The sequence below is a fragment of the Podarcis tiliguerta genome (genome assembly GCF_965153285.1).
Source record: "Podarcis tiliguerta genome assembly, chromosome: 11".
In the NCBI taxonomy this organism is placed as follows: Eukaryota; Metazoa; Chordata; class Lepidosauria; order Squamata; family Lacertidae; genus Podarcis; species Podarcis tiliguerta.
This window is the reverse complement of record NC_139544.1, coordinates 31,990,035-32,009,861: the sequence shown is the minus strand read 5'-3', so window position 1 is coordinate 32,009,861 and position 19,827 is coordinate 31,990,035. Positions and strand designations below refer to the sequence as shown.

Genomic DNA, 19,827 nt, shown 5'->3' with positions numbered 1-19,827 from the left:
AGCCTGCCTAAATGTAGAAGTTAAAATGATGTGCAAGGCATATTTGTTTTAGGATTCATTTCCTTGGGGTAAGTGTTTGTTTGGTGCTTGCCAGATGCATGTTTATTTTAAAGTGCATGTAGAGCAGTGTTGTGGCACCATAAGGCCATTTTGGCCAAGCCACACCCAGCCTGCCCTACACTTGATGTCATATATGATGTCAGGTGTGGGGAAGATCAAGGCAAGGCTTGGACAAAAGAAGCTTTGCAGGCATTACTGGCCACCTGATTGGCGGTGCCCGCAAAGCCACTTTCCAGCATTTTCCAAGAGCCAACCAACAGGTGATTGTTGGCACTTGGGAAGCAACTGGGCTCAGGGATTCCCCGGTGTCAACAACGCCTTTCCCGCCAGTTTGTGTCACCTACTGCTAGCAAGCAGTATTCTCTTAAGACTGAAATTGCAATGTGTTTGTCATCAGGAAAATGAAAGTGACTGTTGTAACACATCTATAGCAGGCTACAGCCCTGTGCTCCAGGCTGCCATGCCCTTGCCTTGCAAAGCAGCACATTATAAGCTTTTACATAGCACCTTGTTACTCAGTTGCTTGATCTGGAAACAGCATGTAACAGCAGCGATTTTTTTATTTTACAGGGAAACAAATTAAGAGAACAAGGAGAGAGAGCTGGCTGCAAATCACCCCATAGGGCAACCATACCATCAGCCTGTTCAAAGTGGCAGGTACAAAGGCTGCTTCTCATTGGACTTGAGTAAGAAAAAAATAATAGCAATGGAGAAATCTAAAGTATTGCATTTAATATAACAAAACACAGCTCTAACAGCATGGGGCACAAGAATGTAGGAAGAGCTCAGCTGGATCAAGCCAAAGGCTTATTCAGTCCAATATCCTGTTCTCACAGCAACCAACCAGATGGACCTGAGGAAAGCAGTGCTTGTCCCACTTTTGGGATCTCTACCATGTTGAGCTGTACAATTGGTGTAGCACCTCAGTGGTTCTAGTGTGTACATTTATGTCTTAATTCTATTTTTGTCTCTGTCATTTAAAGCTAAGGAGTATGCAGCAGCTAGGAAGAAGCAGGAGGGAGGGAAACAAAAAACTGGTTTTTTAAAAAACAACATTTTCTTTATAGACAGATTCTCCTCAATTGACAAGAAAATCCTGGGGAACTCAGTCTTTTTAATCCTCTTGCCATTTTTTTTTAAAAAAACCGTTTTTGAACAATAGCTGTGGGATGCAATTAAGCTGTCTTCTTTGCAGTATTTACCAGGAATTCCAACAGAGCAAAGACCATTTTTTTCCTAGACAACATATGTGAAAAATCCTGCAAACACAACGTTATTAATACCCTCAAGGTAAATAACTTCTCCTTAGCAACTGGCTAGTGCAAGCCTGAGCCATTGTTTCCCCCATCTTCAAGGTTGCATGGTAGACTAGAGAAAAAACAGTTTTTTCATCAGCCTACTTTGATGTAAAGCAATATTTGTAATTATTCTTTATATAGTAGTAAGGAATGGATAGATCAATCTATTTTTGGTCTGTGTCAGTTTCACATGTGTTCATCCAGCCCATCATGTTTCCACATTAAAGTACGATTTCACCCTGAAAAAATATCTATATAAATTAATATTTAAATATGCATACTTTTATACCAATGCACACATTTCTAAATTGTTCTTATCCCCAAATATGGATTCTGGTACATTTCTTGAACTGAGAACTGTTATCACAAAATCCAGGAAAGTATCTGAAGCATTATTCCATTCCAATATTGTCTTATTAGTCCAGGAAGTGCAAATTAGGTTGCTTCACTTAAAAGACCTGGTATTTCTACTGCTTATGGATATACAGGTATTGTTATGCCTGCTTTTTCCTAATGTGTACATTTGTTGGTTGAAAAGCTACTCTGCTAAATTCAGAGAAGTGTTTATTTCGAAAGATAGCTATGCTTCTGTTTGCATAATGTTTTGGGAAGGGAGAATTAGGTGGGTCCCCACTGGATTGCAAACCAAACCAAATTTCTCATCCATTCCCTTCTTTCTACATGCAAAGAATGCAGAAAAGTGGAGCTACTCTTGTTTCCTGCACTTTGCAGGATACTGTAGAACAGGGTATTCTCACAAAGCGCATCTGTTCCATGCATGCAACATCCCAAGTGCATGTGGGAAAGGATTTTGCAGATCATGGCATGCATTTCTAATTTTACATGGCAATTCCTTTCATATGACCCACACTTATTCCTTTCCCCATAACAGACTCCACCAAGTATGGTATTCATTACTATGGCACTGAAAGTACAGTGATCTACTGACCTCTAGTTGAGGAAAACATGATTACCATTTAGTCCAGAGAGATTTCCCCCCCCAAAATGTATTTTTCTCAACATGCTCCAATTTCAGTGATTTCCAGCTCAGTCCAAACACAGAGATGGTGTTCGTGTATATCTTTCAAACCATTTAAAATGAACCCAAAGAGAGAGAGAAAGAAAGAGAATGTAGGGTATAGTTTTGCAGCTCTCCTGGGCTGCATCCCTAGAGAAACTTGGTGTCGATTTAAACTCAGATAACTGGCAGTTAAAGTGGCAAGTGCCAGAAAGAAACAGCAGGAGCAACTGTTCTTTTCCATATCCTCTCCATTTGAAAGTGCTATGAGACCTGAGCCAAAACAGTCTTTTTACTTCTGTTGCTGCTTTCATTAATGTTAAAAAGAAAACTCTGATAAGTGTGTGTGTGTGTGTGTGCGCGCACCCACCCACCCGTGCCTGCCCTTCTAGCTGCCCTGATTGGCCTTGGATGAAAAGCAAAGAAATACATTTGATTTTCATGCCATTTGCTTAGTGCCTAATCAAACATGCAAATTTTGTCATGAATATCAAAAATATTGGTTCAACTACATAAGTGGCAGACATACACACACTGCTAGAAAGCTGCTTTTTCACACTTCAAAGCAACCCCAAAAACCTTTAACTACATACTAAGCATACAGTGGCTGTGTGTCCTATTGTCCAGAGAGCAGTCCTCTATTTGGAGAGGCCAACATTTGCAAGGGCTATCCAAGCCTGGTTTAAAGATGAAGTACTATCAGGAGAGAAAGAAGCAAAAGTGGCCCCACCTTTAGGTAGAGTGAGGTGGAATGAAAAATACATGATATTAAAAGGTCTTAGAGAACAAAAGGGGTCATAGCCTGGTGCTGAAAGGACAACAACATGGGCACCAGGTGAGCTTACATAGGAAGAGCATTCCAGAGCCACTACCAAAAAGGCCCCCTCTCTCTTGTCATAGCCAACCTCCAAGTTTCAGATTAAGAAAGCACTTGGAAAAGGGTCTCTGTAGATGGCCTTGCTGTACACAGGTAGATAAATACAAGAGGAGGGGCTCCATCAAGTACAGAGGACCCACACTGTGTAGGGCTTTATAAGTCTGAACCAGCATTTTGAGTTGGACAGCGAAGGCAAAAAAGAACTGATGTAATCTGTTCATAATGCCTACTCTTACTTAAAATGCTTTATTTATTGAATTCGTTTCTCATCATTTTCTCCAAGGAGCTCGTGGTTTGCGTGGTTCACTCCTCATTATTTCATCCCCACAACAATCCTGTGAGGTAGGTTAGGATGAGAAGCAGCGACTGACCCAAGGTCACCTAACAAGATTCATCACCAAGTGGGGATATCTTCCACCAGCTGAAGTTTCTGGATAGTATTTGAAAGCAGCACCATGTGCAATGCATCACCAGCCATCCTGTAGAGGCCTGCATTTAGGAAACTGGCAATGCCCCCTCTTCTTCACAATGAAGCCTGCAAGGGGAAAGATGGCTGGGGAAAAGGAAGAGGTAGCTCTCTGCAGCTTCTTTCTGTGAGGTTTTGGACCTAAACCACTTGAGTTGGGTCTTAGGATTTTGGTCCCCACCTCTTGCAAGAGAGGAGAGGCTATGAAAGGCAGAAATACCAGTGTATGTTGCAAATGTGGTGAGAATGGAGAGATGCCCAAGAGAACCATGTGGCTAAGATGTGGGAAAGCTGTACACTCCCAGGCCTGGAGCTTGCTCTAAAGTGAGCTTGCTATGTAGGGCTGTGAACTTATTGTAGAACTTGTGGGCAAATTACTTCATACATGCCCTCTCTGTCCACAAAGCGGCTTACACAACATCAGGTGGGGCTGAACCTTGAAACTAGTTTGATGCCAGTTCTTGAACCTTGTGATACTAGAGTATTGGGGTGGAATATTGTCTTTGTTTGTTACTGTAAGTCACCCTGTGATCCTCAGACGAAAAGCAGTATAGAAATTTAATAAATAACAGAGTGATAGCAAACAAGAGAGTAGGAAGAAGGTTAGTTGTGGATTCATGGATGAAGGGAAGGGAGGTGCTCTTCCTCAGGACAGATTAAAATCCAAACCAGAAAAAAGGGGGTCACAATGCTTGCTTTGTTTCTAAGATGCACATTACACATCACTGATGTGTGTATTCCAAGTCAAAGAATTAACTATGGATCAGAAAGAACCTAAAGATGTGCTCAAAGCTGTAAGAAGGATATATATTTTTGGATTCTAGAGTTTCTTATAAAGTTGCCTCCCAGCTGTCGGGCATCAGATTCCCTCTTCAAATGAATGTTTGTGCTTAGAATAACAATGAAGATGTATCTATCGAACTGTGAATGCAGAATGTTTTAAAGTAGACGTTTTCATTGTTCCCCAAGGTCTACCAATACTGCAATTAGCCATTCAGTTGAGGAAGAGGGAAAAATGAGCAGCAGTCCCTAGGAAAACCCTGTAAACTACAATTAATGATACAGCTGAGTGAGATTAACAGTGGAAATAAGTCAATTTATTTTCTGAGTCAACTTGGCATTTGGAAAATAAGCCCTTGCCTCCCTCCCAGACTCCCTGATCCCACAAAGCACCATCTTTACCAGACACTCCATCGCCATACTTCAAATATCTTATCTCTTGTGTGGGAGCGGTGGTGGTGCACAGGGAGAGTGATGAAATCTGACTCTGCCCTCCTTATCTGGTGTCCCAGCACACTTTGCAACGTGCCAAACATGCATTTGAGCCCTTGAGATATGTAGTTCTGCTAAGGTCTGTTCCAGGGATGGAGTGCCCATGGCCCTTCAGATGTTGCTGGTCTACAATTCCCATCATTCCCATGCCAGCTTGTGCTGATGGGAGCTGGATTTTAATGGAATCTGGAGGGCCACAAGTTGTCCATCCCTAGGTTCTACTCCCGTTATCAGACACTGGAGATGGCAGGGAGGGGCTGACTTCTCTCTTTCCATGGGACAGGAAAGGTGGTTCAGGGACTGGGAATCTGGAAGGCAGGGAGGAAAACTGGGAATTTTCATTTGGCTTAGGCTTTAATTCAAACTAGATAACTCAGGGGCATGTAAAGCCACTATTATAAGCCTTCAAATCTTGTATCCATATATAGAAAGGTTATCTGTCATCTCTAACAACATGTTGTTGCTGTTGTTGTTGTTGTTGTTGTATTTATATGCCAACCATCTGACTAGGTTGCCCCGGCCACTCTGGGCGGCTACCAACAAAACATTAATCTTAATGATACCCCCACTACTTACATTGCAATGTTAACCTTTCTTCTAGCCCATGGCTAGAATGCTAAGTCTGAATCCATGCTCAAATGCCTGCTCAGGTGTGATGCTCAGCTGGCCACCTTGGACTAGCCTAACGTAGTTCACAGGATGCTAAGTAAAGAAAAAATTGTGAGGAGCATCTTGGAGAAAAGATGGGACACACATGAAATTAATTCATGGTAGGGAGTCATGCTATGGTCAATATTAGACTTGTGTTTGTATAGCTGGCCAGACTGTCTGAAATCCTGTAGGAATTCTCAGAAGATAATGGTAGATGAAAACTGTATTTGATTGCTGCTCACCATCATTGCAGGGGGTAGACTATTTGAAGGTCAACTCTACTACACAGCTTGCTCCAGCTGAGTGCTATCTGGGAAGAATGGCTAACTGGCAGTGCTGCTATAATACAAGACAGCATCCATCGCTCGAGAAGGAAGAGAACTGCTTCCTCTTTAGAAAAACAGTTGCACACCAGGCTAGTTTGAATAGAGTTCAAAAGTCTTCAGAGATGTTCATGAATACCAGTTTTCCACCTATGAATTTTCATTGCTTATAACATATAAAAATAACATGGATTATAACAGAACTATTTTGTGATTGACTCATTTTGATATAGTTAAAAAGTTAACCTAATTACTCATACCCAACTTTGAGAAAAAATGTGTCTTTATTGAGACAGATGCATGCTGTCAGTTTCTACATCCACGTTTTGCCCTAGATTTTACAGATCCACTCTGAAATTTTGGGTAGGACCAATTTTTTCTGTGCTCCAGTGACTGTTATTTTAGATTATGCATTTTTGTGTTTTTATATCGTAAACTGCCCTGTGATCTTCACATGAAGGGTGGTATGGAAATTTAATATAAATAAATAAATAGATTCTGGGAAAAGCTTTTTCCAGAAAGTTATTGCTTTCTGCTTGGTAGTGTCACTTAAATATCCTAGCATGATTCCAGTGGAATTGCGGGTCATGACATTTCTTATTAGATCTCAACCACATGTGCAAACAGACGGCATTTTTATGATGGCATTTGCACTAGTAATTCCCCTCTGACTGATAAACTTCCTTCAATCTACTCAGTACTGAACACCAATGAAGCAATATAGTGGTTATCAAGCTTATGTGACTTAGAAATGTGTACTCTCATCAGGCGATATATTTCTAACCCTGTGTTGGGATTTCTATTATATGTTTAGCTCAGATCTCCCACAGTTTTGAGAGCTAAGTGCATTTCCTTGCTGTTTGAAGTATAAACAGGCTAGGCAGGAACTATACAGTATGTCCTGAAGGCAGAGTATTGTATTGATTATTTTGCATATAATAAAAATGTAAGTGTGCCTTCACACAATAGTTCATGTGGCTACCAACAGAGGCTGCTGCAAACTACAATCCTTTTCACTTGCTGCTGGGCCATCACAGCTGTGTTGGGAGGGTGAGGAAGAGACAGAGACAGGCAGGGGGGTGGCCCAGGTGAATGAGTGTGTGGGCAGCAGCCCAGGGAAGTTGTGTAGGTGGGCGGAAGTTGTGTAGGTGGGCAGGTGGCCCAAGTGTGGTGTGTGTGTGGTACCCACAACAGTTTCTCAGGTTTGCAAATGTGCTAAGGGGGCCCAGGAAGCCAGGTGACTCCTGCATATTTTATGAACCATTTAACCATGGATAAAAGTGAATTTTAAAATCAGAAAATGAAACGTTTTCCATTAAGTGCATTTGATGATATACATATAAAAATATATTCTCCATTTAACAGCTTTAAATTTGATACATTTCTGCAACTAAAACTGAAGTATTTATAAATGTTGGTGCATAACAACATCGATTCTTTCTGTTCACCTTGACTTTTAGCCATAGACCCTTTGGCATGAACATCCTATAAAGCAGACAGCAGACATTAACCTGCAGGCTACTAGCTCTGTGATTACCAGGGATGTAGCAGCTTTCTATTAAAAAATGCTTTCCAAATATCAATTGCCTCATTACCTCACCTTATCCTTTTTTTGCTTTTCATCCTGATATATGGTCCAGTGCTCTCCATTGTTGCTGTAGGCAAGTTTATAGGAGCCCACAAATTGTACATGACCAAAATCTTTGGCTCCTTGAGTAATTATGCCTGTCACCTTTGTAGGAACAAGAAGATCAATCTAAAAAACAAAAAAGTAAATACAAAATGGTAACGTTACAATGTTTTGCATTCTCAAATTCATTTTCAAAAAAGGTTTAGAGTTTCTTTCTTTGCCAGGTCACAGAAGATCTAATACAAATGGGCAAAATAATACTGAAAGTAATGTGTGAAATTCATTGGCACGTTTGATATAGTAAATGAATGCAGTTTTTATTAGAATTATTATCAATCACATTGGTTTGCACAAAACTTCCAACATTTAGTCACAGAATAAGGCACACTGAAATAAATAGCTTGGAATGAATTTGCCACCCCACCCCATGCTAAATCATTTTCCTAATCCTGGATGAGAACTTCCATGAACTTCAGATTGCTTTTCTGACTTATTTCCATAATGTCATTTTCAGCATTTTTGCCGTGCTTTCTGGTGCATAAATGTTTTACAATATTTATGTAATTCATTCCGACAAGATGAATTATTATGCCCATCTGATTGCAGGGATTTGATTGCAAGGATTTAGTAAAGCAAAGCCACCCACAGACAGTGTTTCCCATTGTGGACTATAAATGTTTCTGAAGCAAATGTTCCTTGTGTGCACGTAGCTGGCAAGACACACACTGGCAGTCTTGTGAACAGCTATCAGGGACTAAAGGCACATTCCTATAAACAATATTCTCATGTAACTGCAATTATCTCAATGATACTTGCATGGCCATAGTGCCTGCTGAATTCATTGACCCATGGCTAGTCAGCTAGTCAGAAGGAGGCTTCCCTGCAGCACAGTCACCTTGACCATGCAGAGGAGGATGGAGATGGAAGGGAAGAACTACCATGTGCATGCATGCGTTCTCCTCCTTGTTTTTTAAATTTAACCTGCATATATATATTTGCAGGAAAGGGAATCTGTTTGAAGAATGGCTGAAGCTTTAAAAGCTCCCCTTACAGTACATTTATATAGTGCACATCCATGCCCAAATACTACAGGACATCTCCATATATTTTCTCCACTACACTAAGGATGAGGTACTTTCTGTCACTTTGGTGCCAATTCATCAATACACACACACACACACACACACACACACACAGACACTGCTGTTTTTTATTTATCAAAGCTCACTATCCTGAAATTTTGCAGGGAACCTACCTACCTACCTACCTACCTACCTAGGGGCACCTCTACAATCTTTGTAATGCTCATAAAATTGCGCTACAAAACAATGGGAGGAGAGAAACAAGTCCTTAAAAAACAACAACCCAGCTCCATAAATATTAAGGGATCCACTTACACAAAAATATCTTCCCCTACATTTGGCACTCTTCATTTGCTCAGGGGGGAAAGTTGTACTTATGTATTTCATCCAATTCTGCCAAGTAATAAAAAGTTGTCACCTGTACTTTTTTAAACTTTGAAATTTAAAGCTGCCCAGTACAGGCCCCACCACACCTATTTGTCTACAATTTGGCAGGCCTCATCCTCTGGCAAAGCATAAAGAAATTATAGCCATTTCTTGATTTCCCTATTGTAATTAATGGGGAGAAAAGTGTTGCCTCAGATTTCCTGAAGCTGAGTATCTGAACTGAGGTGAGCAGAAGTGATGCACCTGGTGGGCATAGCTCCAATGCTAGCTTCCCAAAAGTGGTGCCACTGACATGGCGCAGTTGCCTTTGCAGGACCAACTGACTGGTTCTGCTGGTGTGCCCACAGAGCTCCATCCTCTTCCCTGCCTCCGTCCGGGCAAGTGGTAGTTTCACTGCTGTCAGAAAGCTAGAATTGCGGGTGAGCCACTTCTGAAAGTGGGAAAGGAAGCCCCAAACTGAAGTGACTCACTAATCCAAGTGCTAAAGCAGAGCTCGGAAGCAGTTTTATTTTGGTATTGCCAGTCTTATCAAGGAACTGGGGGTGGGTGGGGGGAGAGAGATGATTTCCTTCTTAGCATTCACTATGGCTTTAATGGGTTGCAGTTGACTTTCCTTTATCCATATGTCTCTCATCAGCAAATTAGCATTTTTATTAGCTGCTAAAATAATGATAAAATAATCATGGTGTTATTTCTGGGTGCTTGATTCCTTGGTAAATAATGCTAATAAAAATGGATTCTATGTTTAAGCTACTTTGCAATTATTTTAAGGTTTATAATTTTTTTTGCTTAGTTTGTTTTAGAGTTGCATCTGGAACATGCACTGAAATTTTTTGGAAGTGGATGGTTGTTGTTGCTGCTGTAGATGGGCTGATATGACAACTATACCTAGACTTTCCCCCCCATCAGTAGCAATATGAAAATAATGATGTTAGCTTAGGATGAACTTGGAGAATGAGGCTACAATCTTAACTATGTAAACCCAGATAAAGTGTTGCTAAGTTCAACAGGGATCATTAGGAAAGGAACTAAAAATAAAAACTGCTATCATAACACTGTTTACACAAATCTATGGTGCAACCACATTTGGAATATTGTATGCTGTGTACAGTATTGTGGAGTTTGCAAAGAGTCAGAAAAGTTGCTGGAAATTGCAGGTGGGCAGAGTGATGATGCACATATGCCTAGCTTGCAGGCTTCATACAGGCATCTGGCTGGCTGCTGTGAGAACAGGATGCTGAACTAGATGGGCTATTGGCCTGATTCACAGGCTCTTCATACATTCTTATAGATATTAAGCAGAGCTTCCTCCTAGGTAACTATGCCTAAGATTGCAGTTGTCAGGAACATGATGCAATCGAGTGCAGGGGGAGAGTCAGACTCGGAAATTGAGCTAAGTGAGAGCGAGGCTCTGCAGAAGAAAGCGAGCTAGCAGAGACAAGAAAGGGTAGCTCGATGCCCCTTCACAAAGAGTACACAAATAGCCCTCAAGAAGCAGGAGAGTTAGGAGGCAGTCAGAGAGTTGCTAGGCAACCAGCAGAGGAGCAGAGGACAGACAGTGTATCTAGTGGAAGTGGGGAGGGGGCAGGCCAGCCTCTCAGTCCCTGTGCTCACAGACTAGACAAGGTCAGAGTGCAACGGAAGGGCAAGAGGGGAAGGGTGGGAATCTGGCATCCTCCCTGTTGTGAGCGGGATGGAGTTTCAGACTGACCAACTCCCTTCAATGCAAGCAGGTGAGAAGCCGGGCTCTGGGTGTGTTTTTGTAAATAAACATAACATGAAACTGCCAGAGAGTCATTAATTTTTATCGGGGCTTGCTTGCCTGCCTGAGATCATTACAGCAGTCATGCCATAGGACTGATAAGGGACATGAACCCAGGTCTCCCTAATCAAAATCCAGTATGCAAGCTGCTTTACCACACTTTACCAGCTCACTATCCTATGATTGTCAGTTGATCCTCATAAATTGGGTATTATCCTATGTACTGCTGTTCAATGTTTATTATTTTTACTATATATATATAAACTTTAGACACTCCTTGAGGGTGTGGCTATGGGGCTCATAATACTTTGCCTCTGCACTTCGAAATGTACACCACTGAGCACTTGCACAAACATTGCCCAAAGAACACAGGAAAAGGCATCTGCATTTTATAACAACAAGGAGATGAAAGCCACATAGGAAGGTGGACAAATAACATAGTTCCTGAACTGATAAAGTGCTCACAAATAACTGTTCAGGTGCTCACAAGGTTAAATCTGCCCTTTGAGATATTTATACTAGGGTTAGGCTGGGAAGAGCCTGTTATTATATACAGAGGTGTTAGACACACACACCCTTCACGCATGCACACAACAATAGCTTGTACAGAGGCAGCTTCATTCAGCCAATCTTATGCAGAATGACTTCTACCGTCTGTCAGCTAAGATTATTATGCACTGCTTAACCTACTTCCATAGCTATGTTTCTGTTGCTCTAAAGCAAGAGTGACAAAATCACATTAGAACCACAAACAAGCTTACAAGAAGCACTTGCCGAAATGGAAGAATTAGTTTGTTTCCCTTAAGAAACATAATGGCCAACTGAGTTACGGAAAGTAGGCTGGCTGGGAAAAGGCAATTAAAGGTGGGTTGTTCATTTGCTGTGCCCACTGGCCTGTGCATGCTGTTGTTTAACACCTGATCAGTACATAATGATACCATGCCCATCCATTATTTGATTTGATTTGATTGTGGGCGGGTGAGTTGGGAGGAGTTCATCTGACACAGTTATGTCAACCTGGATTATCAGCACTGCATCAGCACAGGCTGCATGGATCGGAGAGATGAGAGAGTTGCTGTGGTCCATAGAGCTTTCATCTCCATCACCAGGCTGGAATACACCAATGTGGAGTTGTCTTAGGCAATCTTGGCCTCTACAGGCCTCCCAACCTTGGGCAGGTGGATCTGAAGTCCTCCAGATATTGCTGGAGCACAACTTCGATCATCCCTGCCCATTTGCCATGACAATGGTTTTGTGAGTCAAGGACCCGCAACCCGCTTAGAGATAAATAAGACACAAGGAGGACCCGCCACCTACTTAGAGATAAATAAGACACAAGGACACATGTATTTTAGGTTAATGGGCTAAATAAGGCCACAACTTTATTGGTTACAGCATGTGAGTGGTATTGGCTTAGGCATTGGATCAAATCTCTACATGACTCCTCCCCGCTCAGTGGGGAGTGATTTGAGGGTTAACAACCAGTGGGAGGAGATTGATGTAAATACAACTGGAAGCTTCCCCTGACGTGACTGGGGGTTGTGCCATGGCCCTAGCCACTAGCAGGGCATCGGACAGGATCCACGACCGCCGGATCCCTTTAACAGAATACCCAACAAGGAGAGGGGTAGGTGATGGCCACCACCTGCCCTCCGACACACGACACATATTCCAATGCCTAACTGCCAATATCCGATTTGCTATGAGGCAGGCGAAAAACCAAGAGGCTGGTGCCAATTTGCCAAATGGATAAAAATTCCTACCAGGCCCCCTGGGCAAGCAAGGCAACTGACCAAAGTCCATAGCAAGGTCAAAAGCATAGATATGACCTAAAGGGACGGTGAGCGGGTGATCCGTCGAATTCAGGAAGCAGAATGGGGCACGGCACTGCTGTGGCCGCTTAACTGCAGCTAAACCCCACCCCCAATCCAGCCCTATTGGCTGGCTAAAGGGCGCAGCATGGCAGTTGGGATAACTGATGCAGGGGGCAGAATATGCCTCCCTGCTGAAGCGGGAACTGACTCCCACTCACAACCCCTCCCCTCTGGTAGGAAGAGAGGTCTTGCCATCAACAATTGGCTCATGGGAAAACAGAGATTCTTCATCGATATGATTTTGCTGTACCCTCTAGAAGAAGTTTTACAGGAATGTTTGGTGTATAATCAACTGCCACTAACCCATGGGTAAAATAAATGGGAAGGAAAAGAAATCAAAATCAAAGCAAGTTTAAAACAACTCCAACTGCTTCTATCACAATTCACTTCAAGGAAAGTGGATTAAAACAACAACAACATAAAGTCCCCCAGGGACAAAATTATATATATCACGGCTATAAAATTATAGGGAGTGTGGGAATGGAAACAACTAAGCCAGAGCACTCATATAATTTAATTTCGCTCTACTGTAAACAACCACATAGACTATGATTCATCTTGGTACTCACTGCTGCTTACCTGGTCTACATCCAGCATTTAACAAAGTGTCTGCCCTAAGCTATTAGTACTTTTCTGATACTCTTTTTGATCTCTTGGGCTACAGGGAAATATAAATCAAAGCCTTGCAATGCTGCTTAAGGATTAAAATATCAACCTGCCTTTGTATTAGAGATGTACACTCCTCTAATACATCGCTACACAAAGTTGAATCAAATCTAAAATACAACAATGAAAGAACAAATGAGGACTATATAGGCATTTCCCACAACTACATGTTGTCTCGAGCCCACAGAGAAGATAGTGGGGTTAAGCTCTTCGTTGTGCAGGCTGCCTGCAAGCTGAGTTTTCTTCTCTCCAGACTAAGCTTCCTCATTGGGGTCCTCACAAGTAACAGACTGTATAGCTCCCACTTTCCTGTGTTTTCCAAGGCCTTAAAATCTGCTTGAAGGTGACTCATTGCTGCTTGGTATAGGGGCATATATTCTGCCCCAGATATTCTTTTCTTCCTAATTTTTGGTAAATGTCCTCTTCATAATAATAATAAATAATTAAAAATTGTCCAATAGCACCTTAGAGACCAACTAAGTTTGTTCTGGGTATAAGCATTTGTGTGCAGGCACACTTCTTCAGATACACTGAAACAGAAGTCACCAGACCCTTATATATAGGGGGGGGGGGTAGGTGGGTTTTTTCTCAGAAGGGTAGTAGGAGATGGGTGATTGACTTAATGGGTATGGTAAACTCATACCCTTCTGTCTAAAGCCATAGCAATGGCCAAATCATCCTGGGCATCAACAGAACTGGGCTGAACTTAGGCAGGGGCAAGCTATTTTTGACATGGCAGATCCATAATTATGTTTCCTAGTGCTGGAGTACAGAGCTGCATTGTGCCACATTGCCTACCCTATGCTCACCTGCTGGTCTCAGGTGTGGTGGAGGATGCCATCGTATTTTCAGTGTTGATGTAATAATCAACATCCAAAAAAACTAAAGTGCTGCACTAGCAAGCAAAAAACAACCCCTCTGCAGCTCCACAAATCCTACTTAACAGTGTAACATTGGAAAATGTTGATCACTTTTCATACCAGGGCAGTTATCTTTCCACGACACTGATGCCGAAATACAGCATCACTTGAGTGTAGCTTTCTTTTGATTGAAGTGCAGAGTGTTTGAGGACTGGGAAATTCACAGGGAAATAAAAATGCTTGTTTACAAAGCTATTGTACTACCAACTTTCTTGTATGCTTGTGAAACATGTACCACTTATAAACACCACCTCTAACTCCTGGAAAGATTCCAGCAATGGTGTCTCCGAAAATTTTTACATATCACTTGGGAAGACAGGCAAACTAATGTCAGTGTACTGGAAGAAACAAAGATCACCAGTGTTGAAGCAATGGTTCTTCAACATCAACTTCGTTGGACTGGTCATGTTGTTTGGATGCCTGATTATAGTTTTCCAAAGCAACTACACTATTTCGAACTTAAAAATGAAAAGCATAATGCTGGTGGTCAACAAAAGAGGTTTAAAGACTCTCTCAAGGCAAATCTAAAAAAATGTAGTATAAACACCAACAATTGGGAATCGTTGGTCTGCGAATGCTCCAATTGGAGAACAACCTTTACCAAAGGTGTCATGAACTTTGAAGACACTTGATTTCAGGATGCAAGGGAGAATCGAGCTTAAAGGAAGGCACATTTGGCAAAGTCCTGCCTGGAAACCTATGTCCCCACTGTGGAAGGACGTGTGGATCCAGAATTGGCCTCCACAGTCACCTACAGACAGACCATTAAGACCGTATTCATGGAAGACAATCGTACTCAGCTACGAGTGATTGCCAAACAACAACAACAAGAAGACCCTATGCTCACCTGCCGGTCTCGGGTGTGGTAGAGGATGTTATCCCATTGCCAGTGTTGGTGTAATAATCAACTGCCAATCAAGTTGGGTTCCTTACATGGAGCTGGCAGTGGGAAGGTGCCATCTTGTCCTTCAGTTCAGGCAGAATAATGCATTGGGATGCCCCTGCCGGCATATCAAGGAACTCTCATACTTGCTATTAGTGACTCAGTCCTATCACCATACGTTATGCATTGAGCACCAGCTTTCAAAACTAAATTGCTCTAGAAATAGCTCATTATAGCAATCAAACAATTGAGGTTGCTTTGAAAATGAATATGAGCATGAATGCAACATAGCAACCTTATTGAAATGACAATATAAACCCATGCTCAGGGACTGAAAATACATTTCTGTTGATGACTTGTGCAGTATTATTCTTAATATAACTTACACCACCTTCACTTACACCACCCAGAAAGCTAGAACCCCACTTTACAAATTATTTATTGAACAAAGGCCTAAACCTCTAAAAAGTTAAGCTTATTTAAATACTGTGGTTGACGTACAGGGATCCTTGAGGACTAAAGCAAAAGACTCTTGACATTTTGGAAAGAAAACTTAGCGAGTTTTGGTATGTTTCTTCCTTAATGTAACACTATGCAGTCTATTTCATGAGTTGCAGACACATCAGTAAGTGCTATCAAAGGAAAATTAAAGCAAGGAATGCAAAGTAAAATGTTGTCTCTCTTGAAAGTTGACACTTACACTCCTACTAACATCATCAACTCAGGCAATATTTCCATAAATTATGTTCATTTTATGCACTTTAAATGTATTTACAGAAGCAGATGCCCCAGTTACATATTATGAATTCATTGCTGTGCCATTGGATCAAAATAAAAACATCTCCCACACACCTTTCCTAAGAAAGGTGTGTCGAATCATATCACATCAGCCCAAGGGGAAGCTGACACACTTTTACCCCACAACCTGTCTGCCTAACAGTTTTTTATTTCTTTCTGAGGGTCTGTAATACAGTTCACCCATTTGCTAGCCCTCTTCATGAACCCCTTTTGGAACCTCCACCCCCAGCTTTACCTTGATCTCTTTGAAAAGATTGCAGCTGACATAATATAAAAAAACAGGCAGATTTATGTTCTTACTTGGTGAAAAAGAATGCACTAAGATTTTGTGAAGAATTCATCATCATGCTACAACAAAAGTTCTATCAGCACAAGCTTTTCTGCTTGCCTGAAGAAACGACCTTCCTTCCCCTCCTCTTTTATGCTGTTCTGGAGTTCTCCAGACTCCCCCAGAGCAAATTTGGGGAAAGCATAGGAGGCATGAAGGGAGGGTAAGTACCATTGCACAACAAGAGCCCATGCTCTCACTAATGGAATTGCTTACTTGAATTCAGCCAAGAAACTTGTATACTGTCCTTGAGATATGTCACTTTAAAAGAAAATCTTTTAAATCTCCCATCTCTTAATAATAGCGGTTTGTAGCACTTGTCTAGTTATTCACAGTGTTCAAAGCAGAGGTTAACAATAATCCCTTTGATTGCCCTGTGAAGTAGATCAGTATTATTGCACATGTGACAAATCATAGTGCACATGGGCGACTGATCATAAGAGAGAGTGCTATGCTTAAGATGACACTTGAACTGGAGACCTCTTGATTCATAGTGCTATTTCTAAGCCACTACTCTAAGATGAGATCTTAAATGTTGCCTTATCTCAAATTGTTTGAATTTAGTCCCCAAGAAAAGTACACATTTTAAATGCCTGCTATATATTTGTCATATAGGTAAAGGTAAAGGGACCCCTGACCGTTATGTCCAGTCGTGGACGACTCTGGGGTTGCGGCACTCATCTCGCTTTATTGGCTGAGGGAGCCGGCGTACAGCTTCTGGGTCATGTGGCCAGCATGACTAAGCCGCTTCTGGCAAACCAAAGCAGCACATGGAAACGCCATTTACCTTCCCGCTGGAGCGCCACCTATTTATCTACTTGCACTTTGACGTGCTTTCGAACTGCTAGGTTGGCAGGAGCAGGAACCGAGCAATGGGAGCTCACCCCGTCAAGGGGGTTCAAACCACCGACCTTCTGATTGGCAAGTCCTAGGCTCTGTGGTTTAACCCACAGCGCAACCCATGTCCCCTAGAGCACATATACTAGCAGGTAAATCCCTGCTTCCTCTGCTCATCAACCCCCCATCTCCCAGTGTTTCCTTCTCCAGGTCCATATCTCCCCTCTGCCTGCCTCATTTTCCTCTCAGAAACAAAATATCCCCTCTCCCTGTGCTCCATTCACATAGAAAGAAAGGGTGGGTCCAGTTTTAAAATAAAAAGGGCATATGGCTAAGGAGCGAAGAACATCTGTCAGAGGCAGATTTCGGGGAGCACTATGGGTTGGCTGCATGGGCATGGGGCTTCAGGGGTGCCACCAGAGATGGCACAACTCTTAATAAAAATGGAGTGAGAGAGCTCCCCCCCCCATTTTGGCATCACACGGGACCCCACTGAAATTTGAGACCCCAAGGTCTGCCACTGCACCTGTCACCTTAAACCTATCTCCCTAAAGCTCCTCCTTTCAGGCATCTGCCTTTCAGCTGGGCTCCAGAATCATATGTCTTCTTGGCTATTGGACATTGATTGGTTTGGGGTGAGTGACTGTAGGAAGGCAAGCCATAGGCCAGAGGTGGGGGAGTCCATTTGCCTTCACCCGTGTAGCCTCATTTAGCCTTTAAGATAATATCTATTGTGTCCTCTTCTACATTACCAGGGAAGTTCCATGTTCAAATAAATGGAAGAGGAGCCAGAACCAGCAACAGTAGCTATAGCCAGTGATAGGTTTCCACCTCTCTAAGGCTGCTGCCTTAAATACAGCTTTCCATAATCATTTTAGCAACACTGCGGAATGGTTTTCCTATGCATTTTCCTATAAAAATGGTCACCTGCAACTATCCGCATGCTGTGGAACTTTAAGTTACCAAGGACAAAGGGGGGCGGGGCTAGAAGGTTGCCTTGTGAATTGGCTCTTACTTTGAAATATGTTGCATTGAACTCAGAGGCTCTTATTTTCAGCCAAATGTGTTTAGGATTGGGATGCCAGACTTCTGGCTGATCTGTACTCTATAAATTCTGAATGAACCTTATGTTGCTGGCACATTGAAGATTGCTTTGCTAATTGCAGTGATAAATAGTGATTAGCAAGGAATGACTCATAGTCATGGCACGCTGTTTCTAGGCAAATATGGCCCATGTATTGTAGATAGGCAGCGTCAGTAGCCTTTAACGTGGAAATACGATTCCAATAATGGAGAAGAGGCAATAACTTTCCTTTTTTCTATGGCCATAGTTAAATCTTTGACTGTGCTATTATGTTGCTACAATATCTTTATATGGTTATAGCGGTTAAGTTCAATTGGAAGGCATTTCTATCAGCGACATAAAACCATTAGCAGAATAGAAAGAGAGAGACGGAGCTGGAGGAAGACAATGAATGTGGTCACTGCAGACCAACATCATCTCAAAAAACACGACTAGTTTATTCTGCATGCAACATTAACGTCTCACTTCAAATGTAAAAAGAAAGAAAGATTCTACAACCTGAAAAAAGAGACAAGGCATGTACTTTTGTAAACCAAGAAAATCTTTAATAAAAATTATATATATATGACTAGTGATAGCCAATGTGGTGCCTTCCAGCTACAGCTCCAATCAACCTCAGCCACTCAGGCCATTGGTCAGAGGGGAAGGGAGTTGTCTAAAACATCTGGAGAGAACCACTCCTGCCCTAGAATACTCTGGACCAGAGATAATCCAATCAACATTTTGAATTGCCAACAAGCACAGGAAGACGGACACCACCCACTCACTACAACTGTGGTGCAGATATGCTTTGGCAATGCCCAAGTTCTGGAACATGAATTACTTTATTTTTCTACATTAGCTGATAGTAAGACATGAAATGGATCATGGTTACTTGGCAAGGCTAGACCATCGACACAAGACTACACTCATCCTAGAAATAAACTTAGAAACAAATAGCTACTAGGCACACAAATACATGATATCCTTGTAAATATCATGCATATGGCATTATTTCTATGTTTATGCTCACAATCGCTATCCAACTCTACACACTCAGTTTCATGTTTCCTGCCACCGAAATAGATACTCTGTTTCAGTGATTTTGTTCAGGCACTTAACTGAATCAATCACTCTTCTCAAAAACGGCGTCTGCTAGTTGATGTATCTTCATGACTAATTTATCAAATGCTTTCCTGCCTCATCGCTTTCATCTTTTAGACTGCAGTGGGTAGATTGGGATCTCCTGGTAGATTTGTGGATCACTTACAGTAGATCAGCAAGAGTTTCTGGCTCTAATGGTTTAACAATAGCAACATCAATGTTATCTCCCTAAATTAGGCTGCTAAAATGACGAAAGGCTAGGGTTTTAGTGCGAAAAGTCTGTGAGCTCTCTTCTGGCAATGAAAATAAATCCTTAGGCTTGGAATGTTTTCAGAGGCACCTTATTGTTTAATACTATGTCTTTCCCATCTTGGTCTAAGACATATTTGTCTAGGAACAAGACTTTTGCTTTGGAAGAGAAGGAGCCATGACAATCATGCAAAAGTGAGAAGATGAAAGCATCTTTGCAGGGAATGCTGCCATAGCTCAGCAGCAGAGTGCATGCTTACTTTGCAAAAGGTTCCAAGT

General features: G+C 41.9%; 1 protein-coding gene across 1 annotated transcript in view; it reads right to left on the bottom strand.

The window, feature by feature from the left end:
* Positions 1-19,827, bottom strand: part of EDIL3 (EGF like repeats and discoidin domains 3) — a 222,075-nt gene that overhangs the window by 9,277 nt on the left and 192,971 nt on the right. Inside the window, exon 10 of the mRNA XM_083404115.1 lies at positions 7,566-7,721. Within this exon, the coding sequence (XP_083260241.1) occupies positions 7,566-7,721 (156 nt within the window). The remainder of the gene's footprint in view (positions 1-7,565; positions 7,722-19,827) is intronic.